The 23,901-nt window shown below is 34.6% G+C and overlaps 1 protein-coding gene across 1 annotated transcript; it reads left to right on the top strand.

Annotated features, from left to right (window-relative positions):
- Positions 1-6,777: 6,777 nt before the first annotated feature.
- Positions 6,778-18,499, top strand: LOC111878017 (disease resistance protein RPV1). Its single transcript, XM_023874528.3, has 6 exons — positions 6,778-6,934; positions 7,047-7,567; positions 11,806-12,907; positions 13,006-13,350; positions 16,837-17,694; positions 17,793-18,499. The coding sequence occupies exons 2-6, from the start codon at positions 7,080-7,082 to the stop codon at positions 18,333-18,335; spliced, it is 3,336 nt and encodes a 1,111-aa protein (XP_023730296.1). The 5' UTR covers positions 6,778-6,934; positions 7,047-7,079; the 3' UTR covers positions 18,336-18,499.
- Positions 18,500-23,901: the final 5,402 nt, after the last annotated feature.

The following is a 23,901-nucleotide window of genomic DNA, read 5'->3' as shown; positions in this document are numbered from 1 at the left end:
AGATTCGGAGTTTCCTCGGGTTAGCAAGCTATTATCGAAGATTCATACAGGTCTTCTCCAAGATAGCAGTACCCTTGACCCAACTGACGAAGAAAGTCGTTGTATTTTGTTGGGGGGCTGAGTAGCAGGCAACGTTCGAGACCTTGAGGTAGAGGTTTTGTGAGGCGCCGATCTTATCCCTACCAGAGGGTGTGGAGGATTTTGTAGTGTATTATGATGCGTCCATCTCGGGTTTGGGCGCAATATTGATACAGAGGGGGCACGTCATCGCCTACACCTTGAGGCAACTGAAGCCTCACGAGGCGAACTACCCGATGCACGACTTGGAGTTGGGGTGGTTGTTTTTGCCCTCAAGATTTGTAGATACTACCTCTATGGGGTCTGTTGTACCATTTACACGGACCACGAGAGCTTGAGGTACCTCATGGACCAGCCGAATCTGAACATGAGACAACGTCGGTGGTTAGATGTGGTGAAGGATTACGACTGTGAGATCCTCTACCAACCAGGGAAGGCCAATGTTGTGGCCGATGCACTTAGCCACACGACATTAGCAGCCCCTATCAGAGACATCCGTTTGAGGATGACAGTAGTGACTCCACTTCTGAAAAAGATCCGGGAGGCCCAGCAGGAGGCTATAAAGGAGGAACACCGGAAGAGTAAGCGTATAGTGGGCCATATTTCCTCCTTTGATAATGATAGCCACAAGCTGTTGACACTTCACCACATAGTGTGGGTTCCGTAAGCAGGCGGTGTGCACTAGATCCTGATGGAGGAGGCGCACAAGCCCAAATTTTCCATCCATCCCAGGGCGGCGAAGATGTATAGAGATCTTCGTCCTGATTACTAGTGGCCCTGTATGAAGCGGGATGTAGCTTGGTATGTTGAGAGGTGCTTGACTTGCAGGAAGGTCAAGGCCGAGCACCAGAGGCCTCATGGAAAGACGCAACCGTTGGATATCCCTGTGTGGAAATGGGAAGATATTACTATGGATTTCATCACGAAGCTTCCCAGGACCGCACGTGGAGTGGATTCGATTTGGGTCATCGTGGATCGGTTGACCAAGAGTATCCATTTCATCCCGATCCAAGAGAGCATTTCGACCGAGAAGCTGAGCAACATTTATATTAGAGAGGTAGTAGCTCGACACAGAGTGCCAGTTTCCATGATTTCTGACCGAGACGTGCGGTTTACTTCCAGATTCTGGAAGAAATTTCATGACGAGTTGGGTAATCGTCTGCACTTTAGCACGACTTTTCACCCACAGATGGATGTTCAGAGTGATCAGACCATCCAAACCTTGGAGGACATGTTGTGGGCGTCTGTATTAGACTTTGCTGGTAGCTGGGATACCTACCTTCCCTTGGCAGAGTTTTCATACAATAATAGCTATCACGTGAGCATCGACCATCCTCCCTTCGCGATGCTTGAGCGACCAGTAGCCATCCTCGACAGGAAGATGAGGGATCTGAGGAACAAGAGGGTAGAGTTAGTGAAGGTATAGTGGAAGCACCGCAAGGGCTCTGAATGGACTTGGGAGCCAGAGGATGAGACGAGGGAGCACTACCCCGAGTTATTTCCAGGTGCAACAGACTTCGAGGACGAAGTCTAAAATAAGTGGGGGAGATTTGTAACACCCAGTTCCTGGTATGTATTTAAAGTATAAGTTATTCATTTTTTATCAGGAACTCGACGAGTTGGAGGCCCCAAACTCGTCGGGTAGAGATGGATTTTGGACGCGGGTGGTGAGTCTACTCGACGAGTTGAGAGCCTCAACTCGATGAGTAGGCCTGGCAGAATGAAACCCTAATTTTAAGGGTTTTACATCCTATTTAAACACCTTAACCTCAAAGGGTTGGCCTCATTTACAGCCTCCGTCGTCCCAAACCCTAACCAAGAAACCATAATCTACTTTTGGAGAGTTTTGAGCCATTTTTGTGCATTCTTTGTGATTTTGAAGCTTGTGAAGGAAGGAGAAGCTTGGGGATTCAAGAGGAAGCTAGTAGATCCAAAGTTTGAGCTGCATTTCTGACTCATTTGAGGTATAAAAATGATACCTTGGCTTTCTATTACTTAGATCTTCATTTAGGGTAGTATGTTGTCACTTTTGGGCCATATTGAAGTCATTTTCTGGATTTGAGCATATCATGAAGTTGTGACTTCAGATATAGGCACTCATAAACTTATGAGACTTAAAGTTGCCAGATTTATCAAGCCTTGGCCCTTCCCCATGCCCTGGATCTCTTATATAGCTTAGTTTTGGTGTTTCTAGCTTCATGACACCATGCATGGACGTAAAGTTAGCAACTTTACATGATATAACAGCCCTAGGGAACCAGATCTATGGTTTGGGAGCACTGAACTCGATTGGAAGTGACTGAATGGGTTTAGACAAAGAGAACTCAACGAGTTGTTTATGCAACTTGACGAGTTGGATCGTGCCCCCCCCCCCCCCCCCCCAACTTTTCTGATTCCTGAGCAAACTCAGTGAGTTTAGGAGACGACTCAATGAGTTAGTTAAGATTTTTCAAGTTTTGAAGATTAAAGAACTCGACGAGTTCAAGGAAGGACTCGCCGAGTTGTAGCGAGTTGTCTCGACTCTATTATAAGGAGGAACTCGACGAATTCATGAAAGAACTCGACGAGTTCATGAAAGAACTCGACGAGTTGGGTCGTGGTCTTAGGGTTTATGATTTATGGCACTCGGCGAGTTGATGGACCAACTCGGCGAGTTGAGTCAACCCAGAAAGTTGACTTTAACTTGGACTTTGACCAGAGTTGGCTCTTAATGGGGTTATGAGTATGAAAGAGTAATTAAAGGAGATTTTTATTTGTATGAGTTTGAGAGGAGTTGATTCCAAAGTCGATGGTAGTTCAGCTACTACACGAAATTTGAGGCGAGTTACCTTCCACTAGGAGTGGGTCAAAGGCACCAATGCGGCCCACTAGTATTGATCATAGTTGAGATGATTGTCTTTGTGATAATTGTCGGGTATGTCACTATCTGTTATGCTTTATGTGTTAGTATGTTATGTTATTATGTGATAGTGGTAGGGATGAAATAGTCCCTGGTTACCGGTTGAAAGAGATCGAAGGGGAGGCCAACACCCAGATATGCTAGGCAGTATATATATATATATATATATATATATATATATATATATATATATATATATGCTAGGGTATTATTTGGTAGTGGTAGGGGTGAAATAGTCCCCGGTTACCGCTCGAAAGAGACCGAAGGGGAGGCTAACACCCAGATATGCTAGGAAGTTACCGGTTAAAAGAGACCGCAGGGGAGGCCAACACCCATATATGCTAGGCAATTATCGGTTGAAAGAGACCGAAAGGGAGGCCATCACCCAGATATGCGGCGTTATGTGATTATATGGTATGTGGTCTAATGGGGAACTTAGTAAGCTTTGTGCTTCCGATTTTCAGTTTTTGTTTTTGGTCTTTCTTCTTCGAAGGGAAAGGAGCCGACATGGTAGCAGCGCATCACGCATACGATTTTCCGCACATGAGATTCTTGGGATTTGTACTCTGACATTATTTTCCTATGATATGTTTTGAGATAGTTGACTTATGGTTTCCGTGATATGAGGTAACATTGATGGCATTTTTAGTAATCTATTTTATGAATCTTTAAATTAAAAATGAACATTTGATCTTGAATTTTGGGATGTTACAGATGTAGAATGTATAATTGATATTCAATGAATTAAACTCTATCATAACGAGATGTCAAGGTTGCATTCAGTTAAGTTTAATGATCATTGAATTCTCCGAGATAAACTTTTTTTAAGTATACAATAATTTTTTCATTGAAATTTTATAGAGTTCAATGCATTGTATGAAAAAAATGGTAGAGTTTTATGAAAAAATTAATAATGATGTATCAATCTATTGAACTCTATAAGAGCATCCATAATGTGAGGTGGCAAGTCACGTTGTCCTTTATTAGATGAAATTTTACCATTATGAGTCTATGAGATGTCACATTGACATTCAAAGAATTTGAAGCTTAATGATGATTTGGGAAAAAGAAAAGTTTTATAATTCATAAATATATACTATCAATTAGTTTTTATAATGTTTTATTGAACTTTATAGAGTTCAATGAATTGTATAAAAAATCAATATAATTGTATAAATTGTAGAAAAATGATGTGACAGTTTATTGATCTTTATAAAGTTCGATGCATTGTAGATGTCCTAAAGTCCAACGTATTGTCGATACCCTAAAACCTAATTTAGTTAGACGGGTGGGAGCGGGCAACGCGCTTGCGCATTATTCTGACATGGCATCGGGATAATACCGGTATAACGCAATGAACACCACGCCAGCTAGCCGTTATTACGTGTTACGATACCGGACGTTATCGTGGCAACGAGAAGAAATGGAAGAATACACATCAATTTTTTTTGCAACCGTCATAAAATGGACCGGTGATGAACGGTCAAAATGTAAAAAAAAAAAAAGAAAAAAGAAAAAAAAAAACTATTTTTTTTCAATTTTCACTCATCATATATATACATTTTCACTTCAAAATTTACTCACCATTTCTCACTTAAAATTTGTACATACCATTTCTCAGTTCACTTTTTAGACAAAAAATCATATGAATCAAAAATCCAACACTCCTCCTCTAAACACAAATACATCTCTGCCTCTCGGATTTGCACAATATGAGTTGTACGCGAATATCCAACACTCAAAACAATTTTTTCAATCCCGCCTCACCCCCACCACAATTCCATACAACCCTTCCACAAAACCTTTTCAACACATTTACTACAATGCAACAAAAAATCACACAACCACAACTCACACAAGAAACGATACTAAGACACAAGCGGGGGGGGGGGGGGGGGGAGGGGGAGCCGAAAAAAGGCCAACAAAGAGAGAGCACGAAGGAAAGGGAAAACGATCGCGATGGAGCAATTGGAAGACGAACCTCCAACGTGGTGGACTGTGGAGGAAGAATACACGTTGGCGGTGTCATGGTACGGGACATCAAAAAATCCAATGCCAGGAAACAATATGAGAAAAGTTGGTTTTTGGGAAGCTATGATCAGAAAATTTCAGAGAATTTTAAAGAAGGATGCAAATTATCGGATTCATGATATGTTGAGTAGCAAATGGACTCAAATAAACAAGAAGTGCACCAAGTTCAATTCCATCTACAACAAAATTTCCTCGCACAAGCAAAGTGGTGTGACTGATTTTGATGTTTATAGAGCGACGATGGACCAATATCATGTCGAGACGGGTCACGTTTTCGAGCTTGAAAAGATTTGGGAGATTGTCAAGGAAGACCCAAAATGGAATAAAACAGACACATTTATGGAACAACAATCGAAGAGGTCTCGTGGCTCGGGTTTGGTCGACGTTTCGGACGAAAGCACAAACATCGACCTCAATGCAGACACATATGAGATACCTGACGACTTGAATGACATCAAAGAGATCTCCCCGCCTTGACGATCGATATGTTGCGACAAAGCGAGGCGGGCTCAACGACATGTAGAGAAAGGCGAAAATAGACGTCAAGAGCAAGCGGAAATGAAACAAAAATTTAAGGATCACAACGAAATCGCACGTAAAAGATATGAGTTGCAACGAGAATATTTGGAGTTCCTTCGTCGTGAAGCCGCGGAAAATCTCATTGTGAAGGATTTGACAATTCTTCAAAGTATCGAGGAGAATATGCTGCCGAGACGAGTGGACGTGCTCCGAAAAATGAAGGCAAAGATCGAACAGAAATATTTAGGCAAAGAATAATGTATCAGTTTTATATTTTTAAAATTATTAGGACTGTCGTATGTTTTTGGTTAATGTTTTTTTTTTTGTAATGTCGTTTTTATTTTTAAAATGGTATGTTTAATTAAGTATTTTAATTTAATTATGTTTTATTTAATTTATATGTTTTTAAAAAATATTATGACATAGATTAAAAAATAAAACAAATTAGAAAACTAGAGAGTAAAACATAAAAAAAAAAAAAAATGATAGATGTTATCACATATTATTCGATGTTGTTCATTTCCACAATGAATGTTATAACACAAAAATTATGACTAGAATGATGTGACAAACATTTTGAGTATGATAACATATAATAACATGTTGCCCACCAATAGTCTTAACATAAACAATCTTAAAAAAGACATCATTCATAGAAGAATTTGAATATCAATATATGGGGAAATTTTGATTTTAACATAAACAATCTTCAAAGAGACATCATCCATAGAAGAATTTGAATATCAAAGAGACATCATCCATAGTCTTAACATAAACAATTTTCAATGATGTAACATAAACAATCTTCAAAGAGACATCATCCATAGAAGAATTTGAATATCAATATACGGGGAAATTTTGATTTTGACGATAGCATTGTATTTATAAGATCTCAAAGTATGAAATATCATTGTTGTCAACTGTTTAAACTATGAAACATATTCGGAACAAATGATATATTTATTATTTTAAGTAATTTATCCACTTCTTAAAAAAAATTCCTTCTACGCCATGATTGTTCACTTATTATACAGACTTTTTCTATGCATAGTTTATCCCCACATGCATCTAGTTGATGTAATATACTAATTACATTTACATGCATAATCTCTGAATTGTTAGTTGTTTAATGCCAATTACTTAAGGGTGGTTAAATCAGCCAATTAAGAAATATAAACTATCATTTAGTCAACTATGCTTTATTGACTTTCTCCTCCACTAATCCAATATATATTGCACTCTTCATCATCTCATTAATAACAAGGAGTTCTGGTAGATACATATAATTTAATTCAACCTTGTGACTGCATCAAATCCTGAGGATAGTGACTACCAACTCACAACAAAAAGAAACCTTTAAGAACAAATTTGATATCGTTCAGTTTCCATTTCCATATAGTGAACCAGGTTAGAATTATATTCGAGTAGTATATCTATTTGAGTCTATTAGTTTATATATGTTAATTACTACCCCTTTCTTGTGGATTAAGTTGATTGTTAAACATCTGATTATGTGCAGGGAGCTTTCATTCTGCCTCTCGGCTTTGTTACGATGGTATATTTATCTTCACGTTCTGCTCACAGATGGACATACGATGTGTTTGTGAGTTTCAGAGGGGAAGATATCCGTAAAACATTTGTGGATCATCTGTTCAGTGATTTCAGAAGGAAGGGGATTTATGCTTTTAGGGACGATGATCAGTTAAAGAGAGGAGAAGATATATCACCTGGACTCTATAAAGCCATTGAACAGTCAAGGTTCTTGATAGTTATATTCTCAAAAGACTATGCATCGTCAACATGGTGTCTGAGGGAGCTTGTTAAGATCCTCAAGTGTAAGGAGATGGACGATGAATATGAAGTTCGGGTGTTGTACTACGATGTGACACCTGAGGTGGTAGGGAATCAAAGGGGTAGCTACGAAGAAGCGTTCGTGAAACATGAGGGTTATCATAGAAAAGAGGTCCATGAATGGAAGGAAGCTTTAACTTGGGCTGCTGACAACTTATCTGGATGGGATCTCCAAGCTTTGTCTAATGGGTAAATCCTCCATTCCTCCATGCTAACTTATTTTATATACGCTATATAAATTCGGTAAGAATTTCTTTTTTGTAGGAAGATATCGGCATATTAATTCATACTAATAATAAAACCATTAGATCAAAACAGATATTTTAATATTTTAAAGATAATTTTTTTTCACTAACTTATAATAATATTGAGGTTTTAATTCCTAATATACAATGTTTTAAAAACTGTTTTTTCAGTTGAACCGATATGGTGACTGGTTTCCGGTTTAACCGGTTCGACCGTCGGGTCAACCGGTTTCTATAGTTTTCATGTTTTATCTTATTTTCCTACACATACATACATATATAAACCATAAATTTGATGTTTACAAATTCAAACATTAAAAATACACATAAAAATAAATTGTAGATGAATCCAAATACATTAAAATAACACATAATCAAAGTTTTAGTGTTTTATATCGATCCATATACGTCAAAATAAAAAAAGTATAATACTGTAACGAAATATAGTTTAAATAAATACAACATATCAAAAAACTTTATAACATTTACAATATGTTTTTATTTAAAGAAAACTAAATGAAAAAATAATCACTAAAGTTTATTATGTAAATTGTTCTTTTTCATGTGTTTTTATTTGGTTTAACCGGTTTTTTCTAAAAACCGATCGGTTTAATCTGATTCAAAAATCAATGTAAAACGGTTGATAGTTGAACTGTTTCCTTCCCCGGTTTCCGGTCCAACCGGTTCAACCGGGCGGTTCAAACCGGTCTTTAAAACATTGCTAAAATATATAGATTATAAAATTTTGTTAAAATTAATGGGATAAATTTACAAAAGAAAAGTTAAATTTTAAATACTATATTCAATTTTGAACTCACAATCAGGTATCTTTTGGAAATTATTTTTTTCGTATTTACACCGTAAGAATTTATATATATCGGAAGTTTTTGTTAGTATGATTGCGAACACATCATGTTTGTTATGTTTGACCAATCATGTAAATGTAATACAATCTTTAAATTATTTCAAATCAACTTGTAATTGCCCTTACATCAATTCTTTATATTTTTAACCAACATTTTATTATTTATGTAGCATCTCTAGTACATTTTATTTGTTTTTAGATTTTTATAGGATTTTTTTTGGGAATGACAATTTTATTTATGTCTTCAATAAGACTTAAAATTCTCAAATTCAAAGGGAAAGGAAAAGACAACACCTAATATCATTGGAGAAACAAATACAACTACTAAAATACTAAAATATGCAATGTAGCCATTACAACCTTAAACAAGTATACGATGACGCAAGCAAAAAAAATATTATATAATGACTTGACACAAACTAAACACTTATTTACGTAATATATTTTTTAACAATTTATTGAACCATGTAATCGAAACAAATTATACTAACATTTTAATCATGTTACATTGTTATATGTTTTGATTGTTTTCTATGAAATTTGGGTAAGCTTGATGCAATTTGATACGTGTTTTGGACTAAACCGAACTGTAAACGTATTTACGGTTATTCAAATTGAAAAACCAAAATTTACGGGTTTTATAATGCGGTCCGGTTTATTTTTATTTTTATTTTTTTATGGTTATTTCAGTATGGTTTGGTTATTAACTGCAAAATGAGTTGGTGCAATTTTACTCTTAAAATGGTACGGTTTTTAATGTCCACATGTAGCCTAAACAAGGCTTCATATAGCATTTGCCGAACGATGCGCATATACGAAGCTCTTTATAATAAATCATCCATCATTTGTACTTATTCTTTCATTGAGGATGTGGACAAGTTCCCAACCTAGATGCTAGACACCATTCTTCTTTCATTTTTTTTTTTCTTATCTAAATTACTTATGTTTTTTAATTAATTACACAAACATATATATATCACCTAATTAAATAATTACACAAAACCCTCCAATTTATTTCTTTTAATTGGTTTTATGCATTTAATTGGTAAATGGCACAAAAAACACTTTTTTTACACAAAAATTCGATTTTGACACCGTGTTTTTTTGTGTCAATTTTGACACTGTGTTTTTCAATTTGTTACAATTCTGACCACTTGACCGGTTAACCAGGTTACATGCTGACGTGACTTGATGACGTGTCAGTTTTGATGATGTGACATGCTGACATGATATGCTGACGTGCCAAAATTGATTTCTTTTTTCCACAAAAAACACTAAGTTTTCACTTTTTTTCGATTTTGACACTAAGTTTAATTTTTTATTTTAATTTTGACACTATGTTTTTTTGTTCCAATCGAACATCATTTATCAAATTTTGTTCAATTTTATTTATTTTCCATTTGAAACCGTATAAATATATTTTTTTATTACATTTTAAACCGTATAAACATATTTTTTTTCGTTTAAAAACCATATTTTTATTTAAATACAAGGTGTTTTTTTTCTTACATTCAAAACATTAGTTATATCATGAGAATCAAACTAACCATAAACTTTTAATAAGATGTAAAAATTTGGTGGGTTGCAAACTTGATATCCGAGTTTTGATCGACTACACGTCTCTAAACCTCCAAACACATTTTAAAGTTGCATATTTAATATAAAATACAATTTTTATATAACTAATACATATTTATACATAAAAATATGGTTTGAGTGTTAAAAAATGTATTTATACAAAACTATGGTTTTTAAATGGAAAAAAAAACATATTTATACGGTTTAAATTTATTAAAAAAATATTTATACGGTTTCAAATAGAAAATTGTCAACATTGAACAAAATTGGAAAAAATGATGTTCGATTTGGAACAAAAAAACATAGTGTCAAAATTGAAAAAAAAAATTAAACTTAGTGTCAAAATCGAAAGAAAATGAAAACTTAGTGTTTTTTGTGAGAAAAAATTCAATTTTGATACGTCAGCATATCATGTCAGCATGTCACGTCATCAAAACTGACACGTCATCATGCAACCTAGTTAACTGGTCAAGTGGTTAGAATTGTAACAAATTGGAAAACACAGTGTTAAAATTGACACAAAAAAAGCACGGTATCAAAATCGAATTTCTATATAAAAAGAGTGTTTTTTGTGCCATTTACCCTTAATTGTAGTTATGCTTCAAGATAAAATATGTTATGGATTATTCATCAAAAGAATTTATACATTGATTTGTTTGAGATACTTATCATTTATAATAAATAAATTTATGCTCACCCCTAGATTGAAACAATATGAATCATTCATGAAAGTACTTTGTTTGTTGCATTAATTAAGAAAACTAATATCCTTCCATAAACATTCGTTTAACATGTGTTTATTGTGTGTGATCAACTATATCTTCTTCTTAGCAAAATGCAATAAATAGCAATGCATTTTTATTTTATTTATTACTAAACCACCAGGTTTCAAAAATCAATATTAGAACCATCATATTTAAGAGTATCTAAGACTCGGTATTATGTACGTAATGTCAAACAATTAACATGTCGTTATATTTCATAAATATTTTTTCATTATCCATTATTTTTTATAAGTTTATAAATGAATCCATATGCTTAATTGTATACTTATTTAACAATATATTTTTTCATATGAAATCATAAGATAAAGAAACAAAAAGGCCTTATCTTCTTACTATAAAACATATTCATTGATCTTGTTTATAAGCTAAGAAATTAAACACATAATAAAAATTATTAAAATATATTTAATATTTATATTTTGTATAAATGTACTGATACATGTAATAGAACAATACATTAAAATAGTATTTAGTTTCTATAATGATTATAATTTTAAGTAAAAAATGAAGTAAAAATTGACAGCTATTATAATAGAAAGAAAGGAACTGAAATATAAATGTAAGTTAATGTAGGGTCCAACCTTTCAAGCCAAAGAAGTGGTCAATGCCGCATATGCAGTTATGCATGGACCAAAAGTGGTGAAAAAAAGAATATTGTGGTGAAAATGATATCATTATGAGAAATTAAATAATTGCCTCTACATTTTCTCTATGATTATATGGTATAAAGTTTCGATTATGAATATGCTATGAAGTTTCCTAAACCATTCATGGCAAGAATCTTTCACATTACAAAAATTATAAATTTTAAATTATGATGACTAAATTAGAAACGAAGTAATTAAAAGTAAGTTTCTATTCATTGCAATGTGTCTTTCGTTAACGTTTTAGATACAAACTTCCATAATAAAGTAATTGTAACTATTGTTGTTTCATGGTTTTGTATGTATATAGGCATGAGACAAAGTTTATAGAAACAATCTCAAACGAAATATTTCATAAACTAACAAGCACCGGCCCAATAGACGCCGGCGACAACCTAGTTGGACTATACACCCGGGCGGAGCAAATGGATCTCACGCGGTTTGTTAATAAGCCTAAATCAACCAAAATTCATATGATCGGAATATGCGGAATTGGTGGAATCGGAAAAACCACAGTCGCCAAAGCCATATATAACCTCCTTCATACACACTTCGAAGCATACAGTTTCTGTGAAGACGTTAAAGGTGTTGAAAAACGTCACGGTTTAGTCCATCTACAGGAAAAACTTCTCGCTAATCTTATGAGCCTAAGCGATCTCAAAATACGGAATGTAAGTCAAGGCATTGGGATGATGAAAAGAAGTATGTGGGCTAAAAGGGTGCTCATTGTGCTTGATGACGTGGATAGTCTTGACCAATTTGAAGCTCTAGTCGGCTCGCCTTCTTGGTTTAGTCCCGGAAGTATGATTATATTCACTGGTCGAGATCGACAGTTGCTTAATGCTCATGGAGTTGAGGAAATCTTTGAGGTTGATCTTCTTTGTGAAGATGAAGCTCTCGAGCTATTTAGTCTTTACGCTTTTCGAAATAAGCACCCTAAAGAAGAATTTATTGATCTTTCAAACGAAGTGGTTAAATATGTGAATGGACTCCCGCTTGCTCTTAAAATTCTGGGTAGTTTTCTATTTGGGAAAACGGTGGAAGAATGGGGAAGTCAACTAAAGAAACTCCGGCGATATCCTGATTCTCAAATACAACAAGTGCTAAGGATAAGTTATGATGGGCTTGATTTTGATCAGAGAAACATCTTTCTTGATATATCGTGTTTCTTCAAAGACGAGAAGAAAGATTATGTTATCAAAGTGTTGGGTGGTTGTGATTTGTTTCCGGTGACTAATATTAGAGTTCTTATTGATAAGTCATTGATATCGATTCGTGATGATAGATTGCAAATGCATGATTTGGTTCAAGAAATGGGTTGGCGAATTGTTGATGAAGAATCGGAGGAGCCTGGGAAGAGGAGTAGGTTGTGGTTTACGAAAGATGTACGTGATGTGTTAAACAAGGATAAAGTGAGTAAGCCATAAGGGTATTGATTCCTTTTTGAATTTTATGATTGAACATTTTTTTTTTTAAATAATTAATGAATTTTCACTCTAACAATGTCCAGGGCACTGGAGCTGTTAAAGGTCTAGCCATGGATGTTTCAAGTTCAGAAGTTGATATTTATGGTAAAACCTTCACAAGATTGAATAATCTTCGATTGTTGAACCTTTATATTGGATCGTGGACTCGACTTCTAGACAACAATGGAAAAATACGTGAGACAAAATTGGGGATAGAAACCAAGGTGCATGCAACTTCCGGAACGCTTGATTTTTTGTCTAGCGAACTTCGGTTGTTTTGTTGGCATGGGTACCCTTTCCACTATTTACCATCGTCGTTTTACCCCGAGAGCCTTGTTGTCCTTGATTTATCGTATAGTTACATCAAAGAAATTTGGACCGGATCGAAGGTATAACACTCAATCACAATTCTTGTATATGTGTGTATCTTCATGTCGTTTTGCATAGCATTAAAAACAAAAACCAAACCAACAACTTAAAAACGGGCTATTTAGAAAAAAAAAATGATGGATAGATATTCTGCTTTTAAAAAACCCTAAATTATGTGGGCCGTTTGGTTACAGATCACTAGAATGGATAGCGTAACATAATGAGCAAGTAATGAATAGATGATCACATTCAATTGTCATGTTTAGTTCATTCCAAAGGGTGAAACATATTGTTTGTTTTAGATAAATAGGAAGCTAAATTGATCAAAAGAAAAAAAGTTAATTTATAATAATAAAATTTGATTGAATAAAGATATGCATGTGATCATAATTTATTTCGTTCAAAATAAAGGCCTTATGTTTTATGTAAAAATGAAAAATAGTTATTTATGATAGAAAAATTATAATAAAAAATAGTTACCATGAAATCTTAAAATATAATTACAATACAAAAATATATCTATTTAAAAAAAAAGTAAACAAAATTTTAATTTAAAGTATTAAGTTTTTTAAAAGGATTAATATTATTAAAAATTATATGAGTAAAAGTAATGTATATCATTTTATTCCCATAGGAATGAAAAAAAGCACCACTCTTCCGTAGAAGAAAAAACATCATAAATGGTTCTTGTGGTTTCTCTAAATCTGAAGTTTAATCATCGTGGTTTGAAAACATCATAGATGGTAGGGGTGTCAATCAAGTAAATCCAAATTAATTTCAGTTTTCAAAACATGGATCCGAATAGTCCAAACTAAATTCAAATCCGATCTGATCCAATCCAATTACAATTCGGTTGGATCGGTTTTTATAATTCGGTTTTCAAAAATCAAAATATTTTAGTTGTGATTTGAAATTTATAAACAACTAATAAAAAAATATATTATAGTTAAATATTTTACAGATAGAAAACTTTTGAGAGAAAATGTGTATTAACATTTTTTTTATCGGGTGAAACGTTTTGAATCGATTTGAAAAAATAAATTACAAAATTAATAAATAACTATAGGTATATATTATAAATAGATAAATAATAAATGTTTATTCGGTTTTTTTTGGACTATTCGGTTCTTATTTTATAAACCAATCCAAAATCCAAAATAATAATTCGGTTTTGTTGAAAACCAATCCAAAAATCCGAATATCCAAACCAAATAGTCCAATCCAAATTATCAAATTGGATAATTCGGTTTTATCCGAATAGTGAACAGCCCTAATAGATGGTCCCTGTGTTTTCAAAACTTTTGATGTTTGGTCTTTTTGCTAATTCCATTAGTTTTCCACCGTTAAATAAAGGGTATTTTTGTCATTTAACTATCTAGGGACCTTTTATGAGGTTTTCTTTTCTTTTATTTTTTAAATTAAATTTATTATCCAAGGTCTCTCTTCTTTCTCTTCTCTCTCTCTCTCTCTCTCTCTCTCTCTCTCTCTCTCTCTCTCTCTCTCTCTCTCTCTCTCTCTCTCTCTCTCTCGGAAGCCTTAAATGGAAAAACCACCATAAATTAACACCTTACACCATCACCACTCTTCCATAAATTTCACTACTAAGCACCCACCAACTATCGAGCCTACAGATGGTACTCTCCACCCCATTAAACCTGTAGAAAGTTAAGTTCAGAAGGAAGCCATTATTGTTCGTTTGTTTTTCTGATACGCACCAGAAAAGTGAGGGGTGGGGGTGAGAGCACACATGTGAAAGAGAAAGAGCTAAGGGTTTTTGGTCGTTTTTTCAACTACAGGGAAACATTGGATCGTCACCACCATTAATCCATGAAGACCATCTACACCATTGTTAAATTTATGAACCCTAAATCACAATTCATCACCCTCCATATTTCATCTTCTAATATGAATTCAAGCTGTGGGTTTCATCAGGTGGATTCCTTGAAATAAAATATGAAATTGTGTGTCTTTGTGTGTTTTCATTTCTAAAATCAATTTGGGTGTGTTTTCCTTTACTGAAATCGACAAAATCAGGCATTAATGGTGTATTTACATCACATCTAAAAGATTTAGATGTCGATTTTGGACCAACGACCGATGATATCATCTCTACCTCCTCTTCTTCTTCCTCTTGACTACTGTGTTCTTCCGATTCAGATTCTGGTAGGCTATAGAAATTAGAAAGACAAGTCATCATTGTTACCAACACTTATTTCCTCATCTGTTTCATTTTCTAAAGGCTGCTCACGACTTCTTCATAAAAAACTATGGAGTTTTGACATGAACTTGATGGACTAGTCTGAAAAAACGAGAGTTGTTCGTCATCACCGGTTATATCTGCAATTACAGAAATTTCTTCGATGGAGAGTTTGAGTTCTTGAAAGAGGAATAAAGATGCTTTAATTCATTCCTGGAGGTGTTAATTTAATGATTCAAATCACCAATCTTAAAGATATGCCAAAAAGAGAGCTTTGTGTTGCTTCAAATCACATCCTCTATGTGTATGTGCGATGTGTTATAATTTTTCGGAGAGTTATAAGAGATAGAAGAGGAAACACAAAGAAGATGAAGTAAAAGTGTACAGGTGGGTATACAGTATGTGTGTGTGTGTGGAGAGAGAGAGAGAGAGAGAGAGAGAGAGAGAGAGAGAGGGCCCTCTTATTTAAGATAATGGCGGTGGTGAAGGGTATGTGGTGGTTTGGTAGGGGGGAAGTTATCGGAGGAGGTGGAAACCGAAAACGCCAATGGTGGGAGGTTTAGCTCACCAACAGTGAATCGATGGATGATTAGATTAGGAAACAAGGATCGATGAAGGTGAATGGTTAGAGAGAGAGAGAGAGAGAGATAGAGAGAGAGAGAGAGAGATTAAAAGGTCTCTGGATAGTTAAATGATAAAAATACCTTTCATTTAACGATAGAAAACTAACGGAGTTAGCAAAAAGGATGAAAGCACAGGGACCATCTATGACGTTTTTAAACCACAAAAATTAAACTTCAGATTTAGGAAAACCATAGGGACCATTTATGATGTTTTTTCTCCATAGAATAAAAATCAACGCAAAAGAACTTTAATCATATTTCATGAGAAATCATTCATTCCTTTATATAACGGCAACGAAACATGAATTCTTTTGTTCCCGGTAAATCATTCATGGCATTCACTGTTCAATTGTTGCATAAAGAACGCTACATAAGTTTCTTAGCGGATTAATGCTCTAAGATCTTTCCAATTTTGGTTGCGCTATTTTTGTTAGATATATTTTTCTTAAAGTTATTTTTGCCATCAAACATTTTCTTCCATATTTGATTCATTTTAATTTTTAAAGTATAACGGATCCATATATTCTTCTAAATTCATTGCATTGAAAAACAGAAAAATCAAGAAAGTGAAAAATATATGGTTGAATGCAAAAACCAAATACCCAAACAAAATCGATTTTCTAAGGCTAGAAACTAATTCCATTATATGTTGTAATTTGTTTGGTTTGGTTTTGTTTCATACATAGGGCTTTAAAAGGTTGACATCGATGAAACTTGCTCATTGTCGTAACCTGATAAAGACACCCGATTTCACCGAAACCCCGAATCTTGAAGAGCTAATCCTCGACGGTTGTAAAAGTTTGAAAGAAGTTCATCCATCCGTTGGAACACTCTGGAGTCTCATTATCTTAAATTTAAAAAGATGCATAAACCTCGAAACTCCTCCAAACTGCACCGGATTGAAATCCCTTCAAATCCTCAATCTCTCCGGATGCAAGAAATTGAATCAGTTCCCCCAAGATCTCGACACAATGAAAGATTTAATCGAGCTTCATGCGGATGGAACTTCAATCGACCAACTCCCTTCTTCAGTATCGATCCTTTGGAACCTTCAAGTACTTTCACTAGGCCAACGAGAAGACATGATCAAAACACGATCACTGGGTTCGATCTTTTGGCCTTTAAGTAAGATGCATCATCCACTGAATGCAGCAGTAGTTCCTTCTTTATCGGGTTTAAAGATGTTAAGAAATATTGATGTTAGCCATTGCAAAGTAACTGATGGAAGCCTTGGTGGAATTGATGGCTTATCGATGCTTAAAATGTTGAATCTGAGTGGGAATGATTTTAAAAGTTTGCCGAATTTGGGGAAACTTTCAAGACTTGAAACGCTTGGATTGGTTGGTTGTACAAAGCTTGAAGCATTGCCGGAACTTCCACCAAATATTGAAGTGATCGAGGCACAGGATTGCATATCGTTGAAGGAACTGCCGAAGAAGTCGACTCTGTATGAAAGTAGCTTTCAATGCTTTGACTTCACTAACTGTGCTAAAGTCATCGAGAATCAATCCATCGAAAGCCTGATTACCATGTTGCTGCCACAGGTTTGTCCATTTTCCCAAAATTTCTAAATAATTCTATCACATGACACTCATTAAATCCTTTGAAATCGATAATGCATTTGCAATCTTATATGTTGTAGGGACGCATTGATCCTTACAAGATCCTAAGTGTTTACCTTCCAGGAAGTAGAATACCTGGGTGGTTTACGCATCAAACAATGGGAGATTGCATAACAATAGAATTACCTCAAAATTGGTGTTATGAAAACTTCAAGGGAATAGCATTTTGTCTGGTTTTTACTCCAAAAATCCAAAACCGTCGGAAGAGTTACTACAATTCAATCGGGTATCGATACAGAAACTTCGATGGTACTCCGATCGGAATGCTGTCTCCTATTCCCGATTCTGTATTTCAATACGAAAGCATCGGAATCAAGTCGGACCAGATGTTGTTGAGCTATGACCCATCGAAACCAGATTGGAAAAAAGCAAAGAATTCCATATCGGTTTCTTTTGAAGTCTATGGTCCAGATTGTGTGGTGAAGAAGTGTGGTGCGAGACTGGTGTGTGAGGAAGACGAACGAGTACAAGAAGAAGGTAGCGGTTCACGAATGATTCAATGGCTGCTTCCATCTTCTCGTGTGGAAGACGAGCTTCTGGTATTACAGGGAGCTGACTCTTGATTTCTTGAATGTGCCATGGCCCATGGGCCTAGTCAGCCCAACATTCGGCCCGGAAATCTGTTTTTTGTCTTTTCTGTTCTATTTAGTTTTGAACGTAATAATGTTTAATTGTTTATAACGAATTTTGCTCCATCCTCTTTATTAAATTTAACTTCAATTATATATACTAATCTAACATGAATGTGCCGATTCATAAACAAATAGTGTATATTGTGGAATTAGAAAATAATGATTTATATGGATAATGAATTTTTTATTTTTGTTTATATATAGTCAATTTCTTGAATTTATTTTTGTATTATAATAATATCATGGGTCATAAGTGTATTTTTTGAACTCATAAAATAAATTCACTGAAACTCTATACCAAACCCCCCCCCCCCCCCCCCCCCCCCCCCCCGAAAGCCACAAAATGTAAACAAAAGTACATTTTTGTTATCTAATATTTCATTTTCGATTTACTAAAAAATCTATTCATTTGTAACATACTCATTTTTATAAAATTTTATTTTGTAAATCTATTTTTAAATATCTTTTTTTCTTCTTAAAAAATAATTAAACATTAAAATGTAACTTGCCATCAACATAATTATAATAAATGAAAATTAATATGATAATCATTGAAACATCTTCATTTGGAACTTCAATTTTTTTTTCAAGTTTTCACAAACAATAATGTTAAATGGATAGAAACATCAAATATTTGCACAAACATTTAAGTGATACACAAACGTTTAAGAACAATATCTTATCGCTTATAACATAATAGCAAAACCCGTCCATTTGCTAAAATCTCAAAAGTTTAAGAACATTTTCTTTCTCTCACATAACTTTTTGTCTTTCTTAAATATTGGTATACATGTTTGATGTTATTATCCACTTGACATTTTTGTTTTTGAAAACTTGAAGAAGATTGAAGTTTATAATTAAACTAAAACACACATTTAAATGCTTAATTGCTTTTGATCAATATAAGTGATCAATATAAGGAGATTAAAAATAAACTTATAAAATTTATAAAAAAATGTTTATAACATAAAGTTCTAACAAAGAAAATATAAATATTCATACATTAATTATCCTAATAATTATCATTATTTTTTGTTATAATATTTATTTCTAAAAAACTTTTATGTATCACTCAAATGTTTGTTTAAGTGTATGATGTTCTTATCAACTTGACATTCTATATGAAAGGTTGAAAAAGATTGGAGTTCCAAATGAAAATAATGTTTTCACTTATTTTTGAGTCTTTATTCGATCCAACTTATATATATATATATATATATATATATATATATATATATATATATATATATATATATATATATATATATATATATATATATATATATATATATATATATATAGAGAGAGAGAGAGAGAGAGAGAGAGAGATAGAGAGAGAGAGAGAGAGGTTCAAATGCGAACCTAAAAATATTAAGAACCCTAAGAACTATTTTTTTAAAATGTTTTCATTAAGAGCATTTTAGACAAATCCAACATTTATATTGTATTAAATCCTAATAACTAGTTTTCACTTACCATCGGACCGTCACCGACCACCATCGGACTAACATCAAATTTAGAAACATTTTTCTGGTCGTATTCATAGCTTAATAGAACAAACATTGTTGCTTCCATTTCTTTGGTAAATATAGAAAATTTAATAAAAAAATTATGCATTGATAAATTCAATTTTCTCTCTTCTAAATTGTAAATTTCTTTTAAAAAAATGTATCGCTTATGTGACATTCCCTATTTTCATAACCGGATTTTTTATGTTTTCAAAATTCATAATATCTTTTATTTGCAGAAATTCCAAGTATATTACAATATTTTGATAACAATTGACGATACCAAAATATCAAAAATCTAAGGATGTCATAATCGATACATAACATATGCTACAACGTAAAAACCTAACGAACCTGAACACTAATGCATGCATTTTCTTCAGACACTCATCATCATACTCAAGTCTTCATCAATCTTAATACTGCAACCTATGATGTGATGGGTTTTGAGCAAAACAACAATTTTATGGTACACATGCAAAACCCTAAGGCTTTGGATCTAGGTTTCTCTATTGAACATGCAAGTTATCCAAAACTTATAAACCCTAGATCTAGCATATCAAAATTGAAATAACATATAAAACAGGTTTAGATGATTACCTTTTGATTGTTGTAAGAATCTTCAAGCTTTGAGAGCCTAGTATCACAAATGTAATACCTCTAATCGATCACAAACACCAAGGCAAGAAGGATAATCTTGGAGAGAGGATATGGAGGCACAAAATCGGCTCTAAGGACTCTAGGGTTCTTCTGGTCACCGATTTTGGATGCCCTGGGGTCCCTTATATAGTGGTGCTGCTAGGGTTTTAGTCAAAACCCTAATTGGATAACATAGGCCTTAAGCAGTCCAATGGAACATTCTGCAATGAGGCTTGGACGATTTCAAGGTAGGCTTCCACCCTTATTTCGTCCACCCTTTTAATCCACAAGATCCACAGCCCAAAATCCAATTATCTTATAATTGCAATTCAAGTCCCCCTAAGTTCAATTAATCTATTTTGATAACATAATTAATTATTTAATTAATTCTTCATCAATATTAATTAACTAATATGATTTCTCTTTTAATATATTATTCTTATAATATATTAATAAACCATAATAACCTATTTCTCCATTAATCATCTAGTCAAGTTGCTTTGGTGAAGCCAACCCAAAAGGACCATGCTACAACCGGGTCAAGTACATACCAAATATAGTTATGGACTTAGACACTAATCAAACAGTCTCCCACTTGGATAAGTTTAATAACTATAAATGCAAGTACAACTTCAAAATCCGATTAACAATCGTAGCTCTCAAAAGCCGTTGTTGAACTTTGACTCGTCCTTTAGACAAGGGATCTTATAGTCCTTCATTCTCAAGATATCGTGCAGAAAATTACATGAAACATAGTCATACTTATTGTCCAACATTTTTTTTTCTCGATCTCTGATCTGTCTGACATAGAACTTAATTGAACACATCAATTCATTCCTGACCGGGCCCGACACATAAGTCAAACCAAATCATCGAGGGGCCCAAATATCGCTTTTACCCTCTTAGGATAAAAGGAACATATAATTTAGACTTATATGCATTTATTATTCACTCATCAAATCATGCACAATAATGCATTTTTTAACATCAAGTTACTGATGAGTTTACGCATTATCAATGCACACCCAACTTGCAAAAAATAAACCATATATCTTGGTTTAAAGACTATATGATATTATCGTCTTGCCATCACTTGTGATAACTTCCATGAAGTGATGCCAACAAGCGTGGGTTTAATCCAATGCTTAAAACTTATTTCATAAGCACTCATGAACGTTGCAGCAAACTTTTGCTATGTCTAATACGCTTCAGATAGTCTACAAAACAATTCATGACAGTCTTCTTTCATATCTACTTCCAATATATGAATGACTGTGGAGTGTTCGAATAATCTTATTATTCAAGAAGTCAAAACATGCAAAGTGAAACAATAGGTAAATAATTAACACAAGACATTAACTTTACTTATAAATAATACTCCTTTATTTAATCATCAAATGTTAATTACAATTTATCTATTACACATTTCGAAACTATCTAATCTAAACTAATATCGTCCTTCAGCCCAATGCTCCTAGCATGCTGCAAGTGCTTAACCCTACTCAGTCCCTTCGTGAGGGGATCTGTTGGGTTATCTTCAGACGATATCATCTTCACTACGAGGAGTCCCTCTTCTACCCGATGTCTGATGAAGTGATATTTCCTGTTGATATGCATGGATCTGCCATGATCCCTCGGTTACTTTGTCAAGGAAACCGCACCTTCATTATCACAAAAAATTTCCATAGACTCCTTTACGGTTGTAACAACTCCAAGGTCTCAGATGAAGTTCTTTAGCCATATTGTCTCCTTTAACGCTTCGCTCGCTGCTATGTACTCTGATTCGCACGTGGAATCAGCTATGGTTTCCTGCTTGGAACTTTTCTAAGTCACTGCTCCTCCATTCAGGGTAAAGACCCAACCTAACTGAGATCGATAATTATCTTGGTCTGTATGAAAGTTAGTGTCACTATACCCTCGCACCATTAAGTCATCACTCCCACCGAGGATAAGAAACCATTCCTTGGTCCTCCAAAGGTACTTAAGAATATTCATGACCGTGGTCCAATGCGCTCTACCAGGGTTCCCTTGATATCTGCTGGCCATGCTCAAAGCAAAGGCCACATCAGGGCGAGTACAAGTCATAACATACATTATCGAGCCAACTATGGAAGCTTAAGGTACTCGGCTCATTTATGCTATCTCGACCTTGGTACTTGGACTTTGAGTCTTACTTAACTTGGTAATGCTTTGGATCGGTAACTCCTATTTCTTGGAATTCTCCATACTAAAACGCTTTAGTACCTTGTCCAAGTAAGTATTCTGACTAAGTCCTATTAGTCTTTTACTCCTGTTTCTCATTATCCTTATTCCTAGAATATAGGCAGCCTCTTCGAGGTCCTTCATAGCAAATCACTTCCCAACCCAGGACTTAACCTCCTGCAGGGTAGGGATGTCGTTTCCTATGAGTAGTATGTCATCTACATACAATACGAGGAAGCTAACTATACTCCCACTGGCTTTGACATATACACATGACTCATCCTCGCTTCGCAGGAAGCCAAACTCTTTAACTTTCTCATCGAAACAAAGATTCCATCTGCGAGATGCTTGTTTCAACCCATAAATGGATTTCTCAAGCTTGCACACTCTATTAGGATGCTTCGTATAGACAAAACCTTTTGGCTGACTCATGTAAACATCCTCAGCCAATTTCCCATTAAGGAAAGCGGTCTTGACATCCATTTGCAATATTTCATAGTCATGAAATTCAACAATGGCTAGCATCACCCTAATAGACTTTATCTTCGCAACCGGTGAGAAGGTCTCATCATAGTCAACTCCGGGAGTTTGAGTAAATCCTTTCGCAACCAATCGCGCCTTATAAGTGTGTACTTTCCCATCCATGTCGGTCTTTTTCTTGAAGATCCACTTGCACCCGACCGTCTTACGACCTGACACATTGTCAACCAAATTCCAAACTTGGTTGTCATACATGGACTGAATCTCGCTGTCCATAGCCTCTTTCCATTTTGCAGATTCCGAGCTTGCCATGGCTTCCTTGTAGCTATTAGGTTCATCCAAATTTACTAGTGTACTATCACTAATAAACGTATCCCCTTCAAAAGTAATATGGAAACCATAAAACTGGGGTGGAACGCTAACTCTATTGGAACATATAAGAGGTAAGGACTCGTTAATCGGTTCAACAGGAGTTTCCTCCTCAAGTTGAGAGCCAGTGTTTGAGGTTCCTTCATCATTCGATTCTTGAAGCTCTTCAAGATTGATTTGCCTTCCACTGTCTCCTTGGCTTATAAGTTATCACTCTTGGAAAACCCCTCTCCTCGCAACGAAGAAAACATTCTCACTCGGTCTATAGAAGAGATATGCAAAGGATTTCTGTGGATAGC

The sequence above is a fragment of the Lactuca sativa genome, chromosome 5 (assembly GCF_002870075.4).
Source record: "Lactuca sativa cultivar Salinas chromosome 5, Lsat_Salinas_v11, whole genome shotgun sequence".
In the NCBI taxonomy this organism is placed as follows: Eukaryota; Viridiplantae; Streptophyta; class Magnoliopsida; order Asterales; family Asteraceae; genus Lactuca; species Lactuca sativa.
Note: the sequence above shows the minus strand (reverse complement) of the source record. Positions and strands in the feature narration are given on the sequence as shown.